We start from the raw sequence: 12,753 nt of genomic DNA, 5'->3' as shown, positions 1-12,753 counted from the left end.
AAATATTTTGTAAAAGCACATCATTTTTTACTCACCTCAGTCCTTTTTATAACTTCCTGGTGATAACAGAAACGATTGTATCGAAGTATCGTTACAGCTAAAGCCGTCGTAAAATATTTTACAGCTTTACTTTTTACGCGCCATAATTTGGCAAATTGTTTTTAAATTGAATTACAGCTGTGAGACGGCCGCGGCGTTATGTTCCAGATTGTTCTTAATTTTACGCACTTTTTACTTTTTATCTAATTGCAACGAAAAAAAAGGTTTACCGTGTGTTTATTAATATTTTTTTAATTGTGACAATTGAATGTGTCAAAATTAAAAAAAAAAAAATTGGCAAAGGCTTGGCGCCAAATTACGGAATTTTTTCAGCCAACAATTTTTCTCGTCTTGGCAAGATGGTATTATTATTATTGTTTATTTGTAGGCGTGCTTTAAAATAAATACTTTGATGGTTATTATTTAATAAAATAAAAAAATAAGCTGATAATAATAAGACAGTATTTTCACAATATTTTCGAGTAATTTTAATACTTTTTAAATTTATTATCTGTGGTCTGCGTTATTCCGCAGGAATGTTCTTTGATTCCAATTTTAAACATTTGAAAGAGATGTTTGCTATGTTCCGAAAAAGTTTTCACTGAATTATATTTTATACCTAGTATTTTGAAACCATTTTTCACCCCGCGCTGTATTCTTGAAACAAGTTTATTCAATGGAACATAATATTTATTTGTAACAAAATTACTGAATATAAATTTTCGTAGTACTTATTTGTTTCAAAACATATTCAAATAGCATTTCATCCTAGGACTAAGTTATGAAAACTCTGCCATCAGGTTAGTAACTACGTAACTATGTGATATCTATTATTAGTTAATATTTAAATTGAAATCAATAATTATTCTCTAAGTATCCATACTCCATAGGTTTATCCCCGACAGCAATACATATACAATATACACCCACACACTTTCCGTTTTGTATATTGTAGGTATGACTCAATAGGGACTTCACCCATAGCCAACCTTTTCATATAAAAGCACTGGAACATCTCTCCCACATTTAAAACGTCCTAGTACTTTGTTCAGTACCGATTTTTATTAGACAAACTTCCTGACCATTTCTTATCCCCTGGTACTCTAAAACTCTCAACAGTTCCTAATCTCCTGGTACCATGCCTCTTACTGGTGGAGTAACAGAAAATGCTGATAAGACGAAAAACTTCTCAATAACTGGTGTTAAAGAAAATGATAATAATAGTGTAACTGCCAATGCTTTTGTGCAAGGATATAGAAGCACTTCAGATCCTACTAAATTAAATGCACCTGTGTATGGTGTCGCTGGAGGGAGTCTAACTTTAGAATCGTAAGTACTATTTACTTTTTACTAATAAAAATAGACAATTTTATATTTAGGGAAAGTTTATAGTATTTTTTGTAACAACTTTATATTATAATCGTTAAGCAAAACTGTAATTGATACAATTTTAGATTTACATAATATTATGAATAATTATTTTTGTTTTGTAAGGTATTATAAGGACAGTATAGCATTATAATATTTCAATATAATATCATGAAGTTATGTCCTTAAAAACTATTACGGTCATATAACCACGCCTGAACATTTACATTAGCAAACATTTGAGAAGTAGTAATTGCTTTCACTGGATTATAATCCTATATTAAAAAAGATATCTACAACATTTAATACAAGTTTAATTCCTTTTGCTTTTCTCATTTTAATTTTATTTTCATATTTAAAATACGAACTTATCAAATTGAGTTTGACGTTGTAATAATTAAACTTCAAACTATGGAAGCAAATATGCAATGTTACAGGCAAGGTAAATAAACATATACAGTGCTATCGTAACTGACAAACTATTAAACTTTAGCGGTAATTCTATTAAAATACAGTGTCTTAAATCCAATAACGATTGGCTATCTAATACCAAAACAATTTTTCAAATCGGACCAGTAGTTCCTAAGATTAGCGCGTTCAAACCAACAAACAAACTCTTCAGGTTTATAATATTATTAGTTTAGAATTTAGATAATATATGCAACTAGCTGACAGGAATTGCCCTGTCTTTGAGCGATCAAGCGCCTTTAGCTGAAAGGGCGTTATCTAAAATTTTCTACACTGCCGCGTAACTTATTTTTAAACGAAATTTTCTCTATGGCAAGAAATATCAAAAACAAAATAACCAAATTATTCGAGCTGTTTACGTGTGATGTTGTGAACAAGAAAAGTCATAGAATACGAAAGAAATGTAATATTGGATATTTTATACAAATAGATAATGTCTAATAATTCAAGAGTGTAAAGAACAACTGGACAGACCGAGGTTTGTATTACTTTTAAGGAAATACGATACTTATAGGGAAAATGTTAACGTTTCAAAGATCTTCAGTCTACGACATACGGCGGTTTGCATAAGCATCTAATTATTCAATTATTTCTGCTTTCCGCCCGCGGCTTCGCCCGCGTTCTCAAAGAAAAACCTGCATAGTTCCCGTTCCCGTGGTATTTCCGGGATAAAACTTATCGGATGTGTTAATCTAAGTTACGCTCTATACGTGTGCTAAATTTCATTGTAATTGGTTCAGTAGTATTTGCGTGAAAGAGTAACAAACACACACACACATCCTCACAAACTGTCGCATTTATAATATTAAGTTAGTAGGATATTAATCTGGAGTTATTGGTCATAAAAATAGCTTCAAACTAAAGTAGAATCAAAGTTACCTGATAATAATTTGATAATAATTTCTCTATTTTCTTGTAGGGGAGGCCATTCAGCAGGAGTCGCTGCGAAGCATATTCCCAATGTTGGTAATCAAGTCACAGGATCTACGAATATGAACCTTATCCATACTCCAAATCATAAGCTTGATGTCAACGCCTTCACTACACAAACAATGCCGAAAGCGCATCCGAATTTCGCAACTCATGGAGGTGGTGTGGATTATGCTTTTAAGTAAGTCTTGATATGAAACTTATGTTGCGTATATTGATTAATTGATTAATGGGAAATTTATTGATAATTGGTAGCTAATCTTGTATGAAAATGCTATTACGATGTTGTATTTTGCTCGAAAAGTATCTATAATAAGTTGCGTAGTTAACGTAAGCGTGGGTATTTTCGGCATGTTAAGGGTCTTGCAAGTTTCAGGTGGATTTGTAATTTTTCAGGGTTCGGTATCGGAACGAAAGCTTTTATTTAAGAACGTATAGTTCTTTGAGAAAAGAATCGTGTTATTTTTACGATCAAAAAGCCATTGGTTTTTTTTTAATGAATTTTCTTGTCCACCCTTCATTTGCGTGCTATTTCGTGTTAAAATTTTGCCTTGCGTCTAAATTCGTGAATTCGTGTTGGCTATTTCGTGATAGTATTATAAACGTTTATTGTAGGCATTGATTGTGAAAAATCTTTATTTTAATTAACTTAAATAAGGGGCTTAAAATGAAATTAAGAGAAATAATAATAAATATGTTTTATTAATATTGGTAGGTAACATACAATCACATGGATTACTAATTACTAACTCTGCTGTGGTAGTATTATATTAAGTAGCATTTAGTTTTATTTAGGGTTAAAACTTATATTAATACTAGCTTTCCGCCCGCGGCTTCGCCCGCGCATTCAAAGAAAAACCAACGAAACCGCATAGTTCCCGTTCCCGTGGGATTTCCGGGATTGCGTCATTTTCCCGGGATAAAAAGTAGCCTATGTCCTTTCTCGGGTATCAAAATATCTCCATACCAAATTTCATGAAAATTGGTTCAGTAGTTTAGGCGTGATTGAGTAACAGACAGACAGACAGAGTTACTTTCGCATTTATAATATTAGTATGGATGGCTCCTCCGTGGCACCTACTCTGTCGTTAGTGAGGGCCTGGCTCATTCGCATTGAGATAGTTGGGTTCCTTTTCAGGAATCTTTCATACCAGTCTCGTCCGGGAATGCCGTCTTTGAACGGATTTGCTCTATTTAATTCCCGGACGAGCTTCCCTACCGATAGAAGCAGCTGTTCCTTCGATACTGGGAACCCAATATCTGCCATATGGAGGACCCATTTCACTATTAATTCTTCTTCATCTTTTGTGAGAACTGTTGCATGTCCAGCAGGATTGGTATGCTTATTCTTCAATTTATCTAGTAACGTTTGATATGGAACTTTATACAGCTTGGAAGCTTTATAGGCAGTTAATTCACCGCTTATAGTTTTAAGCAAAGCATTTTGCAACTCTTCATCTGTATAATATTTCTTGTACCTACACCTTTGCCATATTGCATGTTTCTGAAATGAAACGATAATTTTAAGCGCAATACACATTGAGCCCGCCGGGCCGCCGTCATATGTCGGCAACTTTTTGTCGGCGGTTTAGTTGGCGGCTTCACTTATTACAAGCCGGAAAATTTGGTCGGCGGCATGTCGGCGGCTTGAGATAAGAAATTTATTTGGCAGTCAACTACAGGTCGAGCGTCGCCGGGCAACTGAGCGCAGGCGTACCCAAGCCGCCAACATGTCGGCGGGCAACACGCGCGGGCGCATGTTGACGACATGATTCTTTTCATACAGGCCGCCGGGCTCTGTCGCCGGGCTTTGTCGGCGGCCCGGCGGGCTCAGTGTGTATTGCGCTTAAGAAGTATCCTATAATATTATCTTAACTATATTAACTAAAAAGTTTTTTAGCAAGTGGGTAACGTAGATAATTTTAAACCGCTCTTTAAAAGTAAATCCCATGTCAAAAACTGCCCTAGCCAGTACAAAGTGTAAACAGAATAAGCGAAATGCCCATAACGCCCAAATAGTTTATCCTATATTAAGACCATTTTCATTGAGAAGTAATTAAAAACAAACACATTTCAGGATATTCGTTCCCTTAGGTCTCCTGACTAAAAAAAAATACTATGCTCCATGATCTAGCAGTGCACGTGCCTGGGGCCTTAGCCAAACGGCATAACGCCAAGGAATAGAATACGCTATCGATAGAAATTGACATAAGCGTATGATGTTTTGCATAAGGATTCGGTCACCCTACCAACGACAACGACGACCACGAACAAAATTTTCATCCAGTCGCAATTAAATAAAATTGTGCAAAACACAATTAAAAATGAAATTTAAGAATTTCCTGTCGTATTGGTGTTTGGAAAAAAAAATTTGAGATCAATGGATAAACAAACAGGTTTTTCATAGAAACGGTGGCTCCTAGAAAAAAATGTATTTAACCTTTTTTATAGATAATTAGATTATATACAATTTTGGTTCAGGTGATTGTATGATAAACTTACCGTCTCGGCGAAAATCGCAAAAAACCCTATTTCTTTTTATTAATTGACCTCGATTTTTTTTATTCCTGAGTACCAGAATGACGGGAGATTTTAATATTGATTTTGAACAAATTTCGGCAAGATTGGAACTTTGGTCGTGGTCGTCTGCGTCGTTGGTAGTGTGATCGAACCATTACCAAAATGTCATGAGCTTATGTCAATAATTAGCGTTAGCAGTTTCTATTCCATGGCGTTACGTACGTTTGTCTAAGGCCCCTGGTCTCGTGTAAGTACCTAGATCTGCAGAAGTGTCAATACCTACTTACAATTTCCGGCATCTAACTTTAGTGCTGACCGATTAGGTGGGGGATGTCAAAAGTCACTACTCTTTTCCCTACGTTCTGCGCATCCCCTCTCCTAATCGGTCAGCGCTAAAGTTAGATGCCGGGAGTTATACTTAAGTTAATACCTGCTCAAAATAAAAACAAACAAACTTAATTTAGCACCCACGAATTTACCAGCAACGCCCAAAAACTGTGTAGGTTATTTCGTGTTAGTCGATTTTACATATTTGCGAACTAATTAACTGCAAATCATTATCAGAAAATATAAATACACTAATGAGTACCTTATACACCAAACAACTTTAACTTACTAAAAATACAAAGCAAAAAAAAAGCGTTTTTGCATAAATGTTCAGTGAGACGAATTTGCCTGGAACGTCCAAGTTAAGGGAAACTTCAATGTCATATTGTAATAAATCTGTTCACAAAATTATATACCGAATTTCCCCTGGACGAACAATTAACTATTCTACTATTTAATTTTTAGGTTAGTTTTATTATAAAACATTTATCTGAACAACAAACGCGTTATAAACTAATCAGTAAAATACTGCAAATTCGGGAATAACACGAAGTAGCCTACTAAGGAATAATAATCTGCTGGCTAATTCGGCAGTCGAAATTTCGCTAATTTTAGGAAATCTATGCTATTAAACTACCCGAACTTGATATAAGATCAATAGCAACAAAATACAGAACAGAATTAACTTAATATCTTGATAAATAGACTTACCTGTATCTTGTAGGGGTCTTATAAAGTTTCGTGTACGACCTTACGCTCTCAATAAGCACGCGCGGCTATCACAGCTGTTTGAGGCCGACTGTCGTTTCGTGTGTTTTGTTGCGTTCCGTTTTGCCGTGAAAAATTAGGTATTTTGTTTTTTTGGTAGGGTAATGTTTATAGAACACACAATTAAGTTTAGTTTTAAAATATCTTGTCAGAATTTCTTAATTTAGAATCGAAAAGCAAAACACACGAAATACCCCACTAGCCCGAAGTAACCCGCCTTTACCTTAAGTACTAATTCCTTCTAGAAAAAGCGTTTTCTCAATATTTCATTATAATGTTCTGGATTGAATTTACATTTATTTGTTTCTCAGGGAGAAAAAAGGTGCATCAGCGTCCGTAGCACATACACCTATGTTCAACAAAACAGACAATAATGTTGGTGGTTTTGTTAATCTTCATAAAACCCCAACTTCTTCTTTCGACCTAAATTTGTGCGCTTCTAAAAGTACGTCACCATTTTCTCATGGACAGTGGCAGCCTGGTGGTGCCTTCATATTTAATAAGAAGTTTTAATTTGCATTGTCTTTTAAATAACATTTTCCAAATCATTATTTAGTTTTAGAACGCAATTTAATACGCCTGTAAGAATTATATAGGCAAAGCTTGTTTCCGTAGTGATTTTGTAACCATTATTTTGTGTAATTAAATACATTTCTTATGACATTTTTAAACGCGTTTCCTTTTAAAAACCATTTCATTAACTGTAAAATAAACGTTGAGGCAACCAAAAAAAATCTTCGGTGAATATTTTTAAAGATTGCGAACTGATTCAATGTCTGAAAAATTAAATTTGATGGCACATTGTCTGTTGTATGACGTAAAATTCGAAAGGAAATGCTTGAAAAGTAAACACAAAGTATGCCCTCAGAAAAACAAGGTTGTAACAGAACATCGGAATTTAGCATAGTATCCGAAGCATTCATATTTTTTCCTGACCATTCGACAAACGAGGGACGGGCCTTTTGTTGTGCGAACAATGGCATATTTCATCTCTTCAAAGAATTCTTAACTTTATGGAAAAATAAAGCTTGTAAATAGATTATGTTTAAAATTTTCTTCAATCCCTCTGCGGTTTATGGGCATTGTTCTTGGGTTTTCCTTTTTCATAGACAACACGAATTATTTTTAATTGTACTTATCTAATTTTTTAATAACATCAGTGAGGGTTCATCTTTTTCATTCTTCTGTTGATATACGATGAAAAGATTAGAAATAAATAACAAAAAAAATGTTGTGTGGTTTTATGAAACCACGGTAAAAGTGAAACTATTTTTCACACTATAGACATTTAACTAAAAATAATAATTATCGTATTTGTACGATAATTATCGTACGTATCGTGCGTCACGCGACATGCGCTACACAGACCAAAAAGTTTGAGACGATGTAATAAAAGTTTCACTTTAAAAGAAAGTGTGTTTATTGATGTTTATTTTTAATGCTGAATGCACGCGTGAAGCTTACATAGTCGCTAAAAGCCTTCCTGTTTTCTCTCTTCAAAAACGTGTTCTTACTTCTTGTTTTAAATGTTTCTACCAGTCTAACACAATACTGCATAAGTATCAGATTCCCTATCGAAATGCCTTGGTCAAGAATATCGGATAAAAAGTAAACGAAAGATCAATATTGGATATTAAAGTTCACATCTCCGTTTCGGCATCGCATGTTCTCGGATGTAGGAGTTTTACTTTTTATTGCAGATATCGCGCCAAAAATGCTTTGCTGGCACTGTGTGAACCAAACTTTAAAAAATATCTGTGGTTATGAACTATCATGGCTGTGGAAATCTTGGGAAAATAAATCGGTTGCTTGAATTTTTTAATTTATACAAAAATATTTTAAGGTACCTAGTCTATTACTTACCACTTACGTAATTTTGTTATAAGATTCTGCAGTTTAGGAATAAAATTATACAACGAAGGGTACTTATATAAATTAAAAAAATGAGTGTTAACTTCAGATGAGTGAAGAGAAATCAATAATAGGTATTTTAGGTACGTATATCATAGGTATTGCCACAGAATACTATTACCTAAAATAACAGTTGGTTCAACAATAATGGTTCCAAATACATGATTAAACTTATAAATTCTTTAATAAAAGTAGGTAAAGAGACAAAATCTAGCACCTAGGAAATACTTTCAAAGGAATATATGAAAGTATATTACGTAGAAATGTTGGATAAAAAGAATTCAAAGTAATGAACGTGGTCGTTATGCAACTTGTTTTAAACCTGGGATTAACACGTTATTTTTCAACGTTGTGAGAGAATTAGTGGGTCAGTTAAATCTATTGACGGTGTAGGTATGTACATATTTATAAACTACTAGCGGTCCGCCCCGGCTTCGCCCGTGGTACATATTAACGTTTTCTCTACATAAGAACCATCCTCGTACTTCAAGGAATATAATAAAAAAAGAATTATCGAAATCGGTTCAGCCGTTCTCGAGTTATGGAATTACAACGAAAAGTGGCATTGATTTTTATATATTAGATGTGGACCTATTTAATTGTGTGTGTATGAAGACTACTTTCCGACACAGAATTGTCTGAGGAACAAAACAATGATACCTACGATTTACGAACATTTGAACGCGCTTATCTTAGAAACCGTGCGTCCGATTTAAAAAATATTTCAGTACCAGACAGTCCATTTATCGAGGAAGGCTGTTGGCTATTTTACATCATCACGCTACGACCAATAGGAGCGAAGCAATGCATATATATTAAGTTGTGAGCCTAATAATGGTCGTGTACATAATACAGTCATTCAGAAAATTTTATTGAAGCTAAGAAAATATTCAAGAATTACTTCTGAATAACATGACTGAAAATATAGACGAATTATTTATTTATTTTCTTAATTATCTACTTAAAGTATGCTATGCCTACTTCAAGTTTTCAATGGGTGGTCTCAACCCATTTCTTACTTGCTATTATAACACAAATAAGGAATACCATTATTGTTGTTATTTACAATGTTAACTACCTATTTAATCTACCCTTTCATACATCTAACTCTCTGTACTACAGGAAACGAGATTTCATCCTGCAATGAAAGTGACGACTGACGAGTGTGACTCAAATTGGATTACTGCGAATCTTATAGACCGAGAGATTGAGAATTATTTGTTCACTACTTGATTTAATTACTTTAGTTTTAGTAGTGTAACATGAATAATGAATACCAAAACTATTTTAGTGGTATTTCATCTCAATCGTGTATTTTAGACGTTGTGGATACATTTAAATAAATAAATATTTTATTCGAAGGAAACAAAGCGCTTGAACTTATAAGGAAATAGGAATACTACTGATATTGAGAAAGTTAATTAACCATTCGTCTTAATCTCACTGTATTGGGCCAAAATTGTTTAATATTAGTTTCGACGTACGTTTTCTTCTAAAACTTCACAGCGAGCATTGTAAGTTTCTCTTTGATTACTCTCTCTTTAAACTATATTTTACTGTACTTCTAAATAGTTTGTATATGGAATGTTAAAACTCTAAATAAATTAGTCACTAACTCTTCAACTAGACAGTATCCCGGTATAGTACTTACCCACGTCATCTGAACTTACTTAATACCGCCTTAATGAAGCATTTAGCTCAGACACGTCATATTTTTCCTGATACTTATATGTGGATAACGATTATTACTATGCTTTCAGTGTTAGAGTGTACACTGTACATCTAGGATAATGTCCTATTGTGTAAAATTATTAAGAGAAAATTCTGAACGCTCTCAAACATTTTCTATTTGAATACTACGTCGTATGTGTATAAAAACATTATCAATAAATTCAAGTTTAGCTAACTTCTTTGTTACCTACCTGAAAATAGCCGCAGGTAACAATTTTTATTGTTTAAATTTAAAAAAAAATCACAATGTTATAACAGACATTAAAAATTCAAATTACTAAAACATCTATACATATAATAAATCTGTAGAGGGGTCAATTCTGTACATTGAAAATATTGAAAAAATAAATAGCAGGGGGTGTTACTGGATCGATACCAAACCCAAATATGTGATTAAAAAAATTTTTGTCTGTCTGTCTGTCTGTCTGTATGTGAAGGCATCACGTGAAAACTAGCGGTTCGATTTCGATGAAACGTGGTATAATTATACCTTATTATCCTGGGCGTAAAATAGGATACTTTTTATCCTGGAAAAATACGTAGAAAAAAATTAATCTTAATTTTTCAGTTTTATCCATAGACGTTGTTCCGTAGAACCGCGAACACACGTTGCGTATTATTATAGGCCTAGCCGTATTTGGGAATTGGGTCCAATAGATATTTATAAGATGTTATTGACAGAGGTACTCAAAATGGAGAAATAACCATCCACGCGAAGACCTACATCCGCGCGGACGGAGTCGCGGGCGGAAGCTAGTTAAAAATAATACTAATCATTTGGGGCCCTATTTCAATACAGTCCGTCCCATTTCATTTAACAAATTCGTTGACGACTTGCTCCAAACATTATATTCCCTAGGAGACCGAAGTTAGCTATGGCAGATGGTTTTCAATCAAAGTTATTGAGGCGAATTTAGATAATTGGCTTTCTTGGATTTGCAACATGGAAATCAAGAGATACGTCTTAAAATACATGCGTATATAATAACTGAGTCCTGCGGTTTTACCCGTATTAATTTGTGCAAAAAAGCGTTACGCCTTATAGCATGTGTCGTAGATCATTCTTCGATAAATCGACTATTTAATACAATCGTAACTTTTCAACAAAAATCAGTAATTATCAAACCCTTCATTACATTAAAATGGATTTATTGTAGCTACCACAGACGTTATTTAAGAAAGTTATGACGTAGCAATTGGCGAGTATAGACCTAGAGCCAGTAAACCAGTAGATACATTATAGACTAGCCCAGTAAAATCAAATAAAGCATGGTGTTGATGATTACTAGTAAACTAGATCACTCTCTTAACAACTATATAACTAGAAATTGTAAATAATATTGTAAAACTTAATAGAATTATTAATAATAGCGAATTTTCGAAAACAGTTTCAATACTAACTAACGAATATCGCAAAACGCGATTATTAATTTGTATATTTTATACGAAAGATTTTAACTATAATCCTGATTTAAATTCTGTAAAGACTTTAGAAATAATATTAATTAATTGTCTCGTTAGAAATTCAATAAAATAACGTTTCAAATTATATCTGAAAGGAAAGTTCCAAGAGACTGGTTAACTAACTAGGTAGTTGAAGGACAACATAAAATACATTTTCTTAAACTATAAATTTTGTCCTACATTTTGAATTCTTAGCTAATGCTAAATCTGAATATCAAGAAAGAGACCACTGCTAGACGACTAAATGTATTATACTATATGTATTACCTTTTTCTTATCTATCATGTGGCAGATACAATATGCATGATAAGAATGTGCAGCCTCTACTCGATAAGAAAAATAATTAACCGTAGGTATCTTCCAACCGTAGAGGAAATTTGTGAGATAAGAAAGCCTTTGCGGGGTACCTGTCCACATAATATCTTTTAATCCATATTATCTTTTAATCTTGGGCTATTTTTACTACAGATACGGAATGTGAGATAATAAATGTATGTTAAATAACTAAATTTAGAATGCTAGTAAACTACCACAGTACCGATATTTAGTGTAAAAAAAAAAACAAAAGCTAGCACCTTAAAAAGATCAGAAATAATATTATCATAATTTTTGTTAATGCGTATCTATCGAACCCTCTCCCTCTCGCACAGTGATTGATTTTAATTTAACCACTATATAAATAACCCTAAACACTATAATTCCAAAGCCACCATGCCTTCATCACCTCCATATAAATAGTCCCTAAACACTATAATTCCAAAGCCGCAAACATACTACGCCTACAAATCACATACCATCCCATGAAAGTAATGGAGCCGAAATTCCCTTAACGAAGCAGTTACCTTCATAACCGTTTAACTGAGGGCTGTGGGATTTCGTTCATTAGCTATCTTAATCACTTACACGACGTTACGTTTCGCCATATAAACCTTGTGCCAGGGACGGACTTGGGTTATTGGGGCCCTGTAACAAAAACATATAATTAACCCATTGAGCCCCGAGCGGCCCGATCTGACCACGACACAATAGATTTTCTTATGTGTCTGTGATTCCGGGGGCTGAGTTATTAGAGCTGATAGTTTGTAACTTATTATCTACTAGCTTGCCGCCCGTAGCTCCGACCGCTAAAAATTATAAAGTAAAACCTTCCTCTTGAATCACTCTTTCTATTAAAAAAACAGGTCCGCCTAAAGCAAAGGGGGCGCAAAGTAAGGACTTAGAAAATTT

General features: G+C 33.8%; 1 protein-coding gene across 1 annotated transcript; it reads left to right on the top strand.

Annotated features, from left to right (window-relative positions):
- The first annotated feature begins 1,079 nt into the window (after nt 1–1,079).
- LOC123703287 (defense protein 3-like) lies at nt 1,080–7,086 on the top strand. Its single transcript, XM_045651237.1, has 3 exons — nt 1,080–1,368; nt 2,795–2,986; nt 6,732–7,086. The coding sequence occupies exons 1-3, from the start codon at nt 1,178–1,180 to the stop codon at nt 6,931–6,933; spliced, it is 585 nt and encodes a 194-aa protein (XP_045507193.1). The 5' UTR covers nt 1,080–1,177; the 3' UTR covers nt 6,934–7,086.
- Nucleotides 7,087–12,753: the final 5,667 nt, after the last annotated feature.

This window comes from Colias croceus, chromosome 25 (genome assembly GCF_905220415.1).
Source record: "Colias croceus chromosome 25, ilColCroc2.1".
NCBI lineage: Eukaryota > Metazoa > Arthropoda > Insecta > Lepidoptera > Pieridae > Colias > Colias croceus.
Note: the sequence above shows the minus strand (reverse complement) of the source record. Positions and strands in the feature narration are given on the sequence as shown.

What these genes read in the sequence shown, in the direction of transcription:
- LOC123703287 (XM_045651237.1), top strand. Translation starts at nt 1,178, where the DNA reads ATGCCTCTTACTGGTGGAGTAACAGAAAATGCTGATAAGACGAAAAAC. An exon ending in GGGAGTCTAACTTTAGAATC is followed by an intron (nt 1,369 to 2,794) that starts GTAAGTACTATT and finishes ATTTTCTTGTAG; the next exon opens with GGGAGGCCATTCAGCAGGAG. An exon ending in GGTGTGGATTATGCTTTTAA is followed by an intron (nt 2,987 to 6,731) that starts GTAAGTCTTGAT and finishes TTTGTTTCTCAG; the next exon opens with GGAGAAAAAAGGTGCATCAG.